Source organism: Castor canadensis, chromosome 5 (assembly GCF_047511655.1).
Source record: "Castor canadensis chromosome 5, mCasCan1.hap1v2, whole genome shotgun sequence".
In the NCBI taxonomy this organism is placed as follows: domain Eukaryota; kingdom Metazoa; phylum Chordata; class Mammalia; order Rodentia; family Castoridae; genus Castor; species Castor canadensis.
Genome location: NC_133390.1, coordinates 84,783,828 through 84,800,594, shown reverse-complemented (window position 1 = coordinate 84,800,594; position 16,767 = coordinate 84,783,828). Strand labels below are relative to the sequence as shown.

Genomic DNA, 16,767 nt, shown 5'->3' with positions numbered 1-16,767 from the left:
GTCCAAAAGTCACGCACAGTCATCTCTTCATACCTGTGGAAAACTGATCCCAAAACTGATATCCCACCCCAGAATACCAAATCCTTGAAGCCCAAATTGCTTAATCTAAAGTAATACATTATTTCCATAATACCTACACATCTTCATCTCTAAATTTCTTAAAACCCCTATAAACATAAATAGATGGTATAGCCTATTATTTGGGGAATAATGACAAGAAATAAAAAGACTCTGCATGGTCATTAGAGATTCAAGCAAAGCACCCTACTATTTATAACTACATTTCCTATCCATATTTAGCCAGCTATATTTCCTTCTGGGTAAAGAAAAGCTATAAAAATAGCTCAATTGGTGCCACTAAGGAGAATACATAGGCTTTTCCAATTCCAACCATCCCTTCCTGTTTTACTTATGTTCTTAGTTCTGAAGTACTCATAAACAAGAAAGAGAAAAAGGAAAGCGGCTGTACCCAACACAGCTTTACCAGGTTCAACTGATGGAGCAGAATCTCGGCTTCACAGCAAGGCAAACTCTACTGGGGTTGAGAAAGCACCTCCTCCCTTATTACTATGAGGTGTGGAGAATGGAGTCTAGGGTGAAGACAACATTTGATGACTGCGGAACAGAAGACTTCAGGTTCTTTGACCATAGCAGACCTTTTCTCTTGGACATTATTTGGTGATGGTTTTAGTGTTTTAAATGAGAGTTCATCATCAAGTTTGTGGCTTTGGTCTGGCATATTTCCAAACAAGATATAAAAGATAAGAGAAAATAGAATATGTCAAACTATTTAGCATGGAAGGATAAGTTTGGTTTCAGGAAATTTTGTTTTTTGTTATGCATATGTATGTGTCTTAGGTTATTATATAAAACATTAGGTTTCTTACTATGTGGACTACAGTAAAAAAAATGTGAAAGTCATTGCTCAGGGAGACAGGCCTAGTAATCAGCCATTTTCTACACTTATAAAGAGGGTCAATAGTCATGTGAATGGGAGGAAACATGGTTGGCTAAACTAACAATGAAGGACTTAAAATATTTGGGAAAAATAAATTATTCAAATAACAATCTCTCAGTGAGTTCAGAAGAGATAATTTCCCACATAAAATTAGAAATAAGAAGGAAAGCCAGGTGCTGGAGGACCATGCACGTAATTCTAGCTACTTGAGAGTTTGAGATTGGGAGGATCACAGTTCAAGACCAGGCAAATATTTCATGAGACTCCATCTCCAAAAATAAGCAGAGAAAAATGGCCTGGAGGTGTGGATCAAGCATTAGAGTGCCTGCTTGCATTAGAGTGCAAGCATAAAGCCCTGAGTTCAAACCCAGCCCCACCAGGAAGGAAGGAAGGTGAAAAGAAGGAAGGAAAGAAGAAAGGATGGATGGAAGGAAGAAAGACAAGAGGGGAAAAATCTTAAAACAAACTTTTATAAAAGCCGTACTGTCAAGATGAACAATGCTGAGTCAAAACCTGAGAGAAGAAAGGAGATACCTGCCCTTATGCATGATAGTTACCTTTTATCGCATTACTTTTCACCTTTTAATCTAGAGGAAATCAAACAAAACCTCTGACTCTCAAATGGTTCATAAGAAATAAATTTCATCATGAAAACACATTCTGAGCCATTACATAATATTGACAACTCCAAAAGGCACATGCAGTTATCCCTGAATATCTGTGAGGAAGCTGTTCCTCCCTCCTCCCCCTGACCCCAGGTTGCCAAAATCCTCTGTGTTCAAGTCTGTTATATAAAATAGCATGATATTTGCATATAACCTATGCATATCATCATCTACAGGACACCCCCTAAAATGGAAAAACTATTTTAATAGTTATTATACTGCATTGTTCAGGAAATAATGACAAGAAGGAAAAAGAAGACTATGTACTTTCATTAGGGATTCAAGCTTCCTGGGCTTAGCTAACACTTAACATCTATGGTTGAATGAATGGCGGGTGTGGAACCTGTGACATGCGCAGGCAGTTGAAGTTCCTTCTGTGTAAGGACAGGCTCAACAGGCACAATCAGAGCCACTCAGGAAAAGAGACTGGCTTTTCCCATTCCAACCAACTCCTCTTCTTTTATTTATGCTGTTGGAAATTTTTGAAAAACTCATAAGGAGGAAAAACAAGAAATGGATAATGGTGGTAGTAGATACAGCTTTGCCAGATTCAGCTAATGGAGAGGGACCATGGCCTTACAATAAGGCAAAGGTCACAGGGGCCAAGAAAGTATTTCCTCTCCTTAACACTGCAAGGTATGAAGAATGGAGTCTGGGAGAGGATGACCTTTCATGAGTGGACCACAGGCTTCAGCCTCTTTGGCCATATCAGGCCTTTTGTTTCAATAGATTTTTTTCTTTTCAACCAAAGTTCATCAGATCAACTCTGGAGCTTTTGACTAGCATTTTCTCAAGTGGAGAAATAGAGAAAATAAAGCATGCCAAACTAACCTTCAGATAGGTTTGGTTTCACTAAACTTAGTTTTCAGTAATATGTTTGTATGTATATGTATCTTCAGTTGTGATGTAGTTTCACACTACATGGATTACAGTTTAAAAGTAGTGTGAAAGCCATTGTTTTGGGAGACAGGTCTAGTAATCAGCCATTCTTCCACTTACAAACAAGGTTGCCATTCACCTTCAATGGAGGCAAAGGTAAAACTAGCAATGAAGCACTTAATCTATTAGTTTGGAAAAACTAAAAACTACTCAAATATGTATATCTCATTGAGCTAGGAAGAAATAACTTCCCACCTAAAGATAGGAATAGGAAAGGGAAAAGAAAGGAAATAAAGTATTTTAAAGATTTGGGGAATTTGTTACACTTGAAGACCAAGTGAATTTCTGTTCCTTAGTGTATAGGGGAAAGCATCTTAAATAATGGCAAACTTCTATAATGCCCATGTTGTTAAGACTAGCAACTGTGAGTCAAAACCTTGGGGAAGAAAGGGGATAGCTACATTAGTGTACGACAGTTACTTTTCACCTACTTACATTTCACCTCTTAACCTACAAAAAAAATCACACAAACCCTCCTGCTTTCAACTGGTTAATTAGAAATCAAATCTGATGATGAGAAAAAATTGTGAACATTACATAACACTGAGAAGTTCAAATGGCACATCTTTTCTACAAAACGGCCCCAAATTATCTTAACCAGTGTCACTTGGGAGAAGAGACTGGTTTTGCTTATTCCAACCAACCTCAGCTCTTTCACTTACGTTCTTAATTTTAAAAATCTCAAAAGCAGGAAAAAAAGAAAATGAAACCGAACATAATAAATACAGTTTTACTAGACTCAGCTGATGCTGATGGAGGGAGTACCACATGCTTGCGGGCAAGGTTAAGGCCACAGGGGACAAGAAAAATACTTCCTCCCTTCCCAGTGCCATGTTACAGAACGGAGTCAGGGGAGACCACTCCCATGAGTGCTGACCTCAAGGCTTCAGCTCCTTCACCATAGCAGGCTTTTCCTTTTGGATACTATTATTAGTAGTATTGCTATTATGCTAAAGCTTATTTTTCAAAGAAATAGAGAAAACAGAACCAACTTTATGACATATAAAGATAGGATTTTTAGAAATTATTAATATTTGCATATATTAATTGTACAAAGTGAGGTGTTTCACTGTGATACTTCCTTATATGTATATAATGTACTTTGATCATATTCCCACCTCCTGTGTTTCTTTTTCTAATCCCCCTTCCCACCAACCCCCTCGTACCTTTTTTTTTTAACTTTCTTGGTCACTGTTTTCCACAGGTTTTGTTGTGACCTTTTCATACACATACGGTGTACTTCGATCATGCTCTCCATCATCCTCTTTCCTCCCCCAGCTCTCACGGTCCCCCCTCCTTTTATATTCATGTCCTTTCTTTTAGATAGAAATACCATATATAAGAGAAAACAAGAAGTATTTGTCTGAGTCTGACTTATTTTGCTCAGCATGATGATTTATGGTTCCATCATTTTTTCTGCAAATGACATAAAACTTCCTTTCTAGCTCTATATTTGCACACGTGTGTCTTGAATAATGTACAATGTAAGGTTTCTTAGTACTTGATTTCCAGTTTTGTTTTTTGTTTTAAGTGGGAAAGCCATTGTTCTGAGAGACAGGCCTAGTGATCAGTCATATCCTACACTTATAAGGACGCTGATGTTCATCTGAATGGAAGAAAACATAGCTGGTTAAACTAGTAATGAAGGATTTAAAAACGTTTGGGCAAAAGAGAATGGTTGCAAACATCTCTTAACAAGTTGGGATGAAGTGATTTCCCAAATAAAATTAAAAAGGTAAAAATGAAGTAAAGAAGAAAAGTATAAAGCAAAACATAAAAAAATTAAAAGGTGGGTAATCTGTTAAACTTGATGAATGAGATGGGATATATTAAAATCTATATCCTTCTCATATAGGGTAAAAGAAATCTTAAACGACAACAAATTTCTATGAAGGCCATACTGCTAAGATTAGTCAATGATGAGCCATCACTTCACAGAATGAAGGAAACATTTGACCTTCTGTATGATAATTAACTTTTTCCTAGTTACTTTTCACCCTTTAACCTAGAGGAAATCAAACAAAACCTCTGTATTTCAACTAGTTAATTACAAACCAAATCTGTTCATGAAAACACATTCTAGATCATTACATAATACTGAGAAGTCCAAAGGCATATGCAATTGTTTTCAGTATCTATGGGATACTGGTTCCATGAGTCCCCCCTTCCCCCATACCAAATCTCTGGAAGCTCAAGTCCTTTACATAAAGTAGCATAATATTTGCATGTAATGTTTCTACACCATCATATAGAGTACACATAATATCCAATAACCCTAAGTGCTATGTCAATACAATTATACTGCAGTATTTAGTGAACAACAGGGGTTAAAAAAAAAGACTTTACATTGTCATTAGAATCCCAACCATCCTATATATACCTACATATTCTATCTATGGTTGGCTGAATGGCAGTGGTAGAACCCAGGAAAACAGAGGGCTGGCTGTATTTCTTTCTGAGTAAAGGATGGCTGTACAGAGAGCCAAAATTAGCTCAATCAGTGCCATTAGGACAAGAGACTGGCCCTACTCATTCCCCCAAATCCTTCTCTTTTATTTATGTTCTTAATTTTGAAAAACTCAAACAAGGTAAAAAGGAAAAGGACAATGGCAATAACTGATAACCTTTTCTAGATTTAGTCAACAGAGAGGGACCACTGCAAGGTAAAGACCACAGGGACCAAGAAAGAACTTTTTCCCTTAACACTGTCAGGTGAGGAGAATGGAGTATTGGGAGAGGATAAAATTTTATGATCACTGACCACAACTCTTTGGTTTCTTTGACCACAGTTTCTTTGAGTTGTTCCGTAAACACAGTTTCTTACAATGGGAATTACAGATTTTTTTTAAGAAAAAAAAAAGAGTGCCACATTGTTTAGGAGGCAGGCTGGTAATCAGTCATGTCCTATAGGTATACAGGGTTTATTTTCATCTGAATGAAAGAAAATATGGCTCACTAAACTCTCAATAAAGGATTTAAACATTTGGGCAAAATCTGGGCGCTGGTGGCTTATGCCTCTAATCCTAGCTACTCAGGAGCCAGAGATCAGGAGGGATCATGGTTCAAAGCCAGCCTGGGCAAATAGTTCAGCAGACCCTGTCTTGAAAACACCCATCAAAAAAAAGAGCAGTTGGAGACGCTCAAGGTGTGGGCCCTGAGTTCAAACCCCTTTACTGCAGAAAAAATTATTCAAATAAGAATCTCTAAGTGCACTGGGATGGGATGACTTCCCGCATAAACTAGAAATAGAAAGGAGAAAGGGAGAAAGGAAGGAAAGAAATGTATAAAGGGGGAATAAACAGGAACCTGTTAATTGGTAAAGGAACAGATGTTCACCCTAACCACAACAAATGTTCAGAAGATTGATGGGAAAAGGCAGGGACATATGGAGAAAGTGGAGAAAGTCTTCTTGAATCTGAACTGATCCTGAGCAGCAGGGCCTGCAGGTAGAGTCTGGGAACAGGCCTTCTGACTAATAGGAATAAGGACAGTTAACATGTTAAATACCAGTTTGTAATCACCACCTCATTTCATCCTTATAATTTTAAGAAGTTTAAGCATTTCGGGGGTAAAGAGAAAGGTTAAGTGCCAAAAGCATCTAAAATAGTTTTTGGAAAATATTTCTATGTATGGGTATTAGAATATGAAATATTTTTCCTAAGGACTTGATGGATACCTGCCCATTATGAGTAGAGGCCACTGAAGAATACTATTATCTGCTAATTCTAATAAATATATATATATACAGTCTAAAACAATATGAAATCCCATTACTTACTTTTTCTTATCAAAACCAATATAATAGATACTTAACTTTTTTCTGGGAATGCAAATGAACATATCCTGTATGATTTTTAACCCTGCAATTTTTTATACTAGTAAATACTATCATTCATTAAAATAAGTTTAATATTGGCTGAGGTTGTGGCTCAAGTAGTACAGTACCTGCCTGCCAAGCACAAGGCCCTGAGTTCAAACCTCAGTATGTCCAAAAAATAATAATAGGTTTAATATTAATATTAAGGATGAAATCAAATCTGAAGATATGGAACTTTAAAAGTTAGGGTTACAAACTCTAAAGTTGATACAGGAAAGAGTAGGAAATACTCTGGAGTTAGTAGGTATAGGTAAGAACTTTCTCAATGAAACCCCAGCAGCACAGCAACTAAGAGATAGCATAGATAAATGGGATCTCATAAAGCTAAAAAGCTTCTGTTCATCAAAAGAAATGGTCTCTAAACTGAAGAGAACACCCACAGAGTGGGAGAAAATATTTGCCAGCTACACATCAGACAAAGGACTGATAAACAGAATATATAGGGAACTTAAAAAACTAAATTCTCCCAAAACTAATGAACCAATAAAGAAATGGGCAAGTGAACTAAACAGAACTTTCTCAAAAGAAGAAATTCAAATGGCCAAAAAACACATGAAAAAATGCTCACCATCTGTAGCAATAAAGGAAATGCAAATTAAAACCACGCTAAGATTCCACCTCACCCCTGTTAGAATAGCCATCATCAGCAACACCACCACCAACAGGTGTTGGCGAGGATGTGGGGAAAAAGGAACCCTCTTACACTGTTGGTGGGAATGTAGACTAGTACAACCACTCTGGAAAAAAATTTGGAGGCTACTTAAAAAGCTAGACATCAATCTACCATTTGATCCAGCAATACCACTCTTGGGGATATACCCAAAAGACTGTGACACAGGTTACTCCAGAGGCACCTGCACACCCACGTTTATTGCAGCACTATTCACAATAGCCAAGTTATGGAAACAGCCAAGATGCCCCACCACCAACGAATGGATTAAGAAAATGTGGTATCTATACACAATGGAATTTTATGCAGCCATGAAGAAGAACGAAATGTTATCATTCGCTGGTAAATGGATGGAATTGGAGAACATCATTCTGAGTGAGGTTAGCCTGGCCCAAAAGACCAAAAATCGTATGTTCTCCCTCATATGTGGACATTAGATCAAGAGCAAACACAACAATGGGATTGGACTTTGAGCACATGATAAAAGTGAGAGCACACAAGGGAGGGGTGAGGATAGGTAAGACACCTAAAAAACTAGATAGCATTTGTTGCCCTTAATGCAGAGAAACTAAAGCAGATACCTTAAAAGCAACTGAGGCCAATAGGAAAAGGGCAACAGGAACTAGAGAAAAGGTTAGATCAAAAAGAATTAACCTAGAAGGTAACACCCACGCACAGGAAATCAATGTGAGTCAATGCCCTGTATAGCTATCCTTATCTCAACCAGCAATAACCCTTGTTTCTTCTTATTATTGCTTATACTCTCTCTACAACAAAATTAGAAAAAAGGGCAAAATAGTATCTGCTGGGTATTGAGGGGGTGGGGGGGAGAGGGAGGGGGCGGAGTGGGTGGTAAGGGAGGGGGTGGGGGCAGGGGGGAGAAATGACCCAAGCCTTGTATGCACATATGAATAATAAAAGAAAAAAAAAGTTAGGGTTAGCAAGTCTCCTCTTTTCATTCATATTGCTCCAATAACACATGATAAAAATTTTGGCTAAATATCTTCTGTCTGTGCTTTATGCATTTGTGTAAGCTTATATAAATTATAAACTATAAGGTGGCTCTTTCTAATGCTAATATAGAATGATACTTTATTCAGAGATATGAAAAAACAAATGAACTTCATTAAATTTCAAAAAGATTGCATAGATATTACTTTTTTTTTTGTGGGACTGGGGTTGAGCATAGGGCTTCAGGCTTACAAAGCTTGCGCTGTACTGCTTGAGCCACACCTCCAGTCCATTTTGCTCTAGTTAATTTGGCTCTCACAAACTACTTGCTCAGGCTGACCTTGAACCACAACTATCCTGATCTCAGCCTCCCAAGTAACTAGGATTGCAGGTATGAGTAAGCAGCACCCCACTTGATATCAATTTTTTTTGGGGGGGTGTGCTGGTACTGAGGTTTGAACTCAGGGCCTCATGCTTGCTAGGCAGGTACCCTACCACTTGAGCCATTCCACCAGTCCTTTTGTGTTGGGTATTCCAAGATAAGATTTTGCAAACTATTTGCCAGGGCTGGGTTCCAACCAAAATCCTCCCTCCTCAGCTAGGATTACAGGCATGGATATTAATAAACAGGACTGCAGGTGCGGTTCAAACAGAAGAATGCCTGCCTAGTGAGCACTAAGCCTTGAGTTCAAACCTCAGTACCAGGGAGCAGGGGACAGGGGATAATGCTCTAAGGGCACTGTACAAGAAAGGTACCCCATGATGAAATAAAAGAAGATAAACTGAACAGTTTTTCAGAAAATGCTGCTTAATAGGCCTACTCTGACATGGATCCTCCTCAGAAGCATTCAGTCCCTGAGGTTCAGAACACAGCAGGAGTCACAGGATATTAATTGAGCATTTGGGGGGCAGGGACAATGCTCTTTTACTCGTTGTATTGCAACGGGGCAATTTATTTTTGTGTTGCCATAGGGAACTTATTTACTTTCAAGATAAATTTATTTTTATTTTGTGGTGCTGCGGGTGAACTCAGGAGCTCACTTACGCCAGGCTAACGCTCTACCACTGAGCAAAGCCCGCACCCAGCCCGTTACTTAGTTTTTACAGATGGGTAACTGTTGCTAACACTGAACTCTGTACTCCTAATATCGCAGTGAGGCTGTATCAAGGTCCAGTCTTGCACTAAGTCAAGACCTTTGGAATTGAAAGTTGCCTGAGAAGCCAAAGTTGCAAGTCAGGAAGCAAAGGTTTCAGCGGAGCTGGCACAGACAGACCCAGCAGGAGCGCAGCCCACCATCGGCCAGCGTTCGGCCTGTTTCCTGACCAAACAAGACTAACAGAGCTGACCCAGGGGAGAGCCCTGCCACAGACCACTTGCTGCACCTGTGGGCGTCGTCAGAGCCTCCTGACCCGCAGCCCTCAAGCCCCGCCTGCCCCGCTGCCGAGCCGGGTACCTGATCGCGTTGACCGGCGGGTTTCGGATGCGGATCAACGCCAGGGAGTGAGGCAGCCTCAAGTACTCAGCCATTTTCCTCTGCTGCCTGGGGTGCCTGTGCTTCCTTCTCGGCCACCCGCCACCCAGAGCAGCCACTTTCTCTTAGCGTTAGGCCAGCCCCCAACGAGGGGGCGTGCGCTCAGCCAATGGGAGCCAGGCGCCGCCTCCCCCCCACCCCCCTTCCCCCGCTCCCCCTTCCCTCCTTCATTCACTCATCTTAACCCCAGGCCCGCTTCATCCAATCATCTAGCACTCTACAGAAGCCTGTCACCACAAAGGGAATCTGAGAGGACTGCCAAAGCTGGCAGACTGGCCTCTTGCTTTGCAACTCCCTGGCCCCAGGCGCTGGCTTCGCAGGACGAGTTCTGGGTTCACTGCCAGACAAGCTGTCCTCATCCCAGTATTCATTCTGTGAACATGGACAGGAGGAAGCTGGGGTCCTGACAAAGATGTGAAATGAGGCGCATCTGGTCACTTGATGCACACACACCATGCATTTCATCCAAACAAGGATGGTGTTAACGTCAACCAAATATTTACAAAAGTCATTTTGCATGGCTTATAATATGCTCCAACCTAGTGACATCTATGAGTTCTTTATTTGCCAATCTTTCTCTTTTTCTTCTTCTGCCCTCCCTAAGGAGTGAGATTTTTAATACTTCATCCATTCATCCTTGAGCTGAGCATCTACTGTGTACTAGACCCAGGCTGGAGACTAAACATAAACCACTATGTGCAGCCCTTTCCCTCCAAAAGTTCAGATGGGACTAGGTCCTTCTAAATGCTCTGGGCTCTCAAGGTCCCCACAATCCATCAAGTGGTCAGAAGGCAGTTTGAAAGACTGGCATACACACCTGTAATCTCAGTGCTGGTAAGGCTGAAGCAGGAGAACCAAATGGGTTACGCAGTGAGTTTAAGGGCAGCCCTATGCTACCTAGCGAGAGAGAAGCAGTCTCAAAAAAAAAGTGATTTTTTTCCACTGATGTTCATAAATTTGAATGACTAAAGATTTTTTCATACATATTCTCTTACGTCCTAAAATTAAAAAAAAGGTTCCTGGCCAAGCACACTGGCTTAAGTATGTAATCATACTTATTTGGGAAGCAGAAATCAGGAGGATTGTAGTTTTAGGCCATCCCTGAGCAGAAATTTCTCAAAACTCCATCTTAATGAATGGCTGAGCACAACGGTTCACACCTGTCATACAGCTACATAGGAAGCATGTAGGAGGATTAAAGTCCAGGTCAGGCAGTGTGTAAAGCAATAGCCTATCTCAAAAATAACAAAAAGATGTTGGCTTTGTTCAAGTGGTACCTGCCTAGCAAGTGTGAGATCCTGATTTCAATCCACAAGTATCACCAAAAAAAGGTTCTCACCACTAGAAATATAAAGTCAGAACCCATTCAACCCAGCATGGACAACTGACTCAATGATCACAGCCAACATGTCAAGGACACCAATCTCCAACAATCCAATGCACTGCCTGAGTGCCATCAACCAACAGCAGCCTCCTGGGAGCAACCAGTTACTGACAGGTGATATGTATCTACTGCCTCTTAAAGTGGCTAATCCCTGAACTCCACCTGCCCAAAAAATTCTCTGTAAAAACAGCAGTCAGCTCTCTGCAGACTCTGTATGGCCAGGCCTGTTCTCCCTTCCCACTGGAAGCAGTAACTTTAGTTTGTCTACCTTCAGACACAGATTTCTAAGGGAAACAACAGTGTCCTAGCAACTTGAACATCTCTGCACAGGCCAACAAGGCAAGAATTAACAGCTCTGAATGGCCAGAGCATCTTGGATGGACCAGGGGCAGATAATAAGCACAGTTTGAAACCTTCTTTAGCCACTTTCTCATCTCTATCTTATAGGAGTCTGCCATGGACCACTTCTCATTTATCTCCCTAGTACAAACACAGAACTTTCTGCCTTGTTCCCCACTTTAGGACACAGCCACAAGTGTCTATGTAAATCTAAAAATGTGCTTGGGCTGTGTTCAGAGTTGGCTCCTTAACAGGGCAGGGACTCCGGTGAGGCACCTAGGGGATGACACTTAAGCACTCACTCTCAGCTTCATCCAGTGCTGGTCCTGATCTGCTCCTCAACAACAGAGCCACCTAGCACTCACATATCTTTCAGTGTCTCTCTTAGGTGTCATACTGTGAGACTAGCAATACAGGGAATTGGTAATCCTCTGATTTTTCTTGATTCTGTAAATAATAAACTGTCTGCATTCTATGGACTCCTTACTTCTTGAGTCCATGCAAGTGTGACAAACCTAGTAGGTGTCTCCATGGTGCCATTTTATAGGTCTCTTGACTATTTGACAGTCCCTTGATCATTGGTATGAATTTCTACGTTCTTACTTTATCTTCTCATTTGTCTCAGTAAGCCCTACTTAACAGGGTACCAGTCCTCTTGGCTAAGCACTTCCGCATTACTTGCGTGCTACTGCTTTGAACTTAGTATGTTGTTTTCATAGAGGCAGTTGTGTTGCAGTATATTCGCATTTCACAAAGACAGGTAAACTGTTCAGAAGTGTTCATTAAAGTTTGAAAAAAGAAATAAAATGTAAATACTGTAACTTAACATAGTGCCCAAAGGGTGAGTGGTGAAAAAGTACAGAACTTCTGCCTGCTGGATCATGCCAGTCTACCTGCAGTAAGAACAGAAATGGGTGTGCAAACCTCTTTTTCCCTGAACTGGTGATCAGTGTGTGAACCTTCATTCCAGAGAGACATGAAGCCACTAAAGACAATTTTTCTGCTAAAATAATCTATGCGTTTTTTTTGTTTTGTTTTGTTTTTGCAGAACTGGGGTTTGAACTCATGGTCTCACAATGCTAGGAAGGCACTCTTACCTTTTCAGCCACACCGCCAGCTCCCCCATCTGTTTGTTTGTTTTTTTTTTAAACACACCAAACAATGCTTTTCTATCTGGGTGATAAAATCTGTCATGCTCTGCCTTCCACGTCCTTTCCTCTTTCACTGGGGGATACAGATGTACACAAGGCCCAGGGAAGAACAGAGCCACAGACTTCCCAAATGCTATGTGGAGGATGGCTGTCCCATGATTGGAACAAGTATGGACTATTACAGGAACTAGACCATAAATTTGGAGCTCTGTGTTAAGAAGGTCAACCTGTTTTAAGGCAGAGAAGAAAACAGCAGTGAGTACACCCATCCGCAGTGAAGCTGGCTGACAGCTGAGGACAGAAGCTGCTCATATCACTGTTTGAAATAAGAGGTTGTATAAAAAGGACCTCTTCATTATTCCAATATCAATAAGCACAATTTGTATCATTTAAAGTGGTTTGCTTGAGTGTCAAATGCTAAGCCTTGGAGATTGTGAGGATGATAATATTTATTGATAAAAAAGTAAGTCACTGAGATACCTAAATGTGGCCAAGTGACTTAGTCACATGTTGATTATCCTCACCAGGTGAAATACATCAACAGTTTTTGATCATTTTTAAAGATCACACACATATGCTACAACCATTCTGAACTGAATATAGCCGACAATGGGACTGAGATGTGTTTACTGCTATCATCCAAGTTTCAACAACTCAGCTATTTGCTGAGCTCTGCTCACCATCTCAGATTTGCAGGTAGTTTTGCACGATGTCATCTCTGTCAGCTTCTGAAAATCATCCTGGAAAGGTCCCTCTGCATGGCACATGTACCTTTTGTGGCATCTCTGGTATTCTCTGACATTCAATTTCACTTTATGTGGAAAGGGCCATTAGGTGACAGTTCCCAGATGTTTCTCCCGATTTCTCACCTTGTTATTTTCCTGGAAAGAGAATATTTACTGGAAAGAGAATGGAGTGATCATCCATTTCATTGTGTGTGTGTGTGTGTGTGTGTGTGTGTGTGTGTGATGCTAAGGCTGGAACCCAGGACCTTCCACATGCTAGATGAGCTACATCCCCAGCACTCCTTATACCTCTTCTGACAACTGACAGTCTGTGGAAAGAGGTTCCAGAGACATAATTTTGTAAGATGGCCCAGGTTCTTTTGTCTGACATTCCTTCAGAGAATACCTCAACAACATTCCTAATACAAGATTACCCGCTCACCCCTCTTTGAATGCTTCCAGTGATAAGGAACCCAGTTCTCTGGATGGTACTAGTTCTCCTTAATTTAAAAAATGGCTCAGGACTGGGGATGTAACTAAGTGGTATAGCAACTGCCTAGCATGTGCAAGGCCCTGGGTTCAATCCCCAGTGAAAGAAAGAGGGAAAGGACTACTTTTGTTGTTAGGAGCTATACACTGAATCTTCTTTTACTGGAATGGTCTCTCATCAGATATTTAAGGATGCTAAGAAGTCCAGCCTAAGCCACTCTTTTAGGCTCTTTAACATGATACTATTTAGTACAGTGATAGAGTTTTAATAATAACATATACTTGAAGTATGCTAGAAAGTAGATCTTATTATTATTATACATACACAAAAAGTAAGGATTTGAGTCAATGGATATATTGACAAGCTTGCTGGAGAAAATCATTTCACAATGTGTATGTATATCCAAACATCCTGTCATGCAACTTGAATATATGCCATTTTTTACATCCTCATGAAAGCTAGAAAACATTAAAGAGCACAGGACTACCCCTTGTCTACCTCATGAAAATAGCCACCATAAAACAGGTTGAATATGGCAAACAAGATAAACACCACCATTTAATAAAATTAATAATAGAGGACGTTCATAATAAGAGAGGAAATTAATAATGAGAGAGGAATAAACTTAGCTTCAACTTACCAGGGCAAAAAGGTAAGTGTAATGAAAGTATAAATTAATAAGGTTATATACAATAAAGGGCAACAACTTACAGAACAAATATGCTAACAACGTTAATAAGCTAGTTATTTTAGTCTATTTACTGCCTAATTAAAAAGGCAATTTCAGACTTATCCTATTACTAAAATATTCATATATTCTAAGAGCTGCTTATAAAGCATTAATGATATGACATCCAGACAGCAGTGCCTATATTAGAATAAACAGATTAAATCATAAATAATATTTTCACTATGATTATGCAGTGAAAGCAGAATGCCCACTCATACTTTGGCCTAGTGACATCTTCAGTGAGCAACTGAAATATCAGCCAGTTCCTCTATCTGTGTGCCTGTAGAGATAATCAATTCTTTAGTTGAAGAAAACTGATATTACTTTATGAAAACCTCTATAAAACCTGTGTATTAACATCATTATATGATAAACATATCCTTGTAAAAATATTTTACTAGAGTGGGCTAATAATGAAGATAATTAGTTTCTCAATACAACAAGCTAGGATACAAAAATACTCAATACAATTTTTATTGGTTATCATTCACCTACTATAAATTCATCCTTCTGAAAACACAAATCAGGGGGCTTTCAGATTTTTGCAAAGTTCTACAAATGTAACTACTATCTAATTCTTGGACATTGTTATTATCCCAAAAGAAAACCTATACTGACTAGCAGCCCCCTTTATTCTTTCATCCCCTAGCCATGGCAACTACAAATCTACTTTCTGTTTCTATTATGAATTTTTCTATTCTGGACATTTCACATAAATGTAATCATGTAATATGTAGGCTTTCCTTCTCATAATAATATTTTCAGGGTTCAGACTTTTTATTAACATTTGCAATCATTTGTTTATTAGTGTTAACTACGACTCAAATGTCCAGTCTTCCTCCTGAAATTACATAAACAAATGCAAACAGAAAGAGCCCAGGTATAAATATTTGACAAAATAGCACTTTATCATGAAAGTGTGCAAAATTACAAGGACACTATTTTAAAACACTAGCACCTGGTTGCCTCAGACTGAGTCATATGTACATGTATTTACATTCCATGTTGTACCCAAAAAGAGTCCATGCAATTTACAAAAAGACAGACATACAATATAGCAGGAATTTTAAAAATACTTTACTCCTGACCACATGGCACACTAGGCAACCTGACTGAGGACAACTGAAAATTCTGACAAAAAATAATAATGTGACATTTCTCACATCATTGATGAGTTGACAAAAAGGAATACTCAGGAAAAAAAACAATAAAAAATAGAATTTAATGAGGCTAGTGGAGAAATGAACATGAAGTTTATTTTGAGGACATTTGCTGAGTTGGGTAAATTTTAGCTTTGGTCTCTATGGCCTTTCGAAGCTTAGGGATCAACTGACAAAGCTTAAGGCTTAACAAAGACAGTCTCAGAGGAAACTCCCCCAAAGTTAACATCAGTGTAGGAGTACACTAGAAAACAGCCTCCTTCTACTAGGATTTTATATATGTTGAACCCAGGAAATGTGAGAAAGAAGGGAGATAATGTGTCTATGTCTTGGTGGTCCAAGTACATCAAGCTATTTATTTAGCTTTAAAATAATCTTGTTTAGTAGTGCACCCAGGTAGCTGGCAAAAACAAAAGCAAATCCCATCTGCAGGAATTCCCAAAAGGTAACATTCCAAGAAACAACACCTCACAGTTTAAAAAGATCACAAAATATGCTCAACAGAATGGCAGAGGAGAGTTTCAGTGAAATAGAAGATGGCACAACAGAATCTATCCAGTTTGAACTACAAGGAGAAAATAAAATTTAAAAAAATGAACAGAGCCTCTTACAATTTTGCAGAGGAATGGAGGAAAATAAAAGGGCAGAACTGCAAAAGTAGGGATTGCTTGGGTCCAAGAGTTTGAGATCAGCCTGGGGGATAACCTGTCTCAAAAAAAAAAAAAAAGTACAAGCACACATAATAAACTCCAGTGAGAAGGAAGAGCATGGTGCTCATAAGAGCAAAATGAGTGGGCAAAAACCAGTAGAGAAAATCAATGAAACAAAGACTGGTTCTTTGAAAAGCTCAATAATATCCAAACACCTCTAGGAAGACTGATAAAGAATAAAGACTCAAAAGACACAAGTTATCCGAATGTAGTAGAGGATATCACCAGAGACCCTGAGGACATCAAAACAATAAGATAACACTTTGAAGAAATCCACACATACACATGTGACAACTTAAATGAAATGAATCAGGTCCTCCAAAGCACAAGAGCATCCATTACATTAAGGTGCATTGGGAAACAGGATATTCGCTCAGTGACAAAGTATCACCCCACAAATTGCTTAATCAAGTCTGACTAGAAGATCACAAAATACCTTAAAAAGAAAACAATACCAAAGGAGAAGGGGGTGTTAGGATGGCCAGA

The 16,767-nt window shown here is 39.4% G+C and overlaps 1 protein-coding gene across 1 annotated transcript in view; it reads right to left on the bottom strand.

The window, feature by feature from the left end:
* LOC109695163 (peroxisomal bifunctional enzyme) overlaps positions 1–9,675 on the bottom strand; it is a 36,998-nt gene extending 27,323 nt beyond the window's left edge. The window contains exon 1 of the mRNA XM_020177549.2: positions 9,515–9,675. Coding sequence (XP_020033138.2) covers positions 9,515–9,588 — 74 coding nt within the window. The 5' untranslated portion in view covers positions 9,589–9,675. The remainder of the gene's footprint in view (positions 1–9,514) is intronic.
* Positions 9,676–16,767: the final 7,092 nt, after the last annotated feature.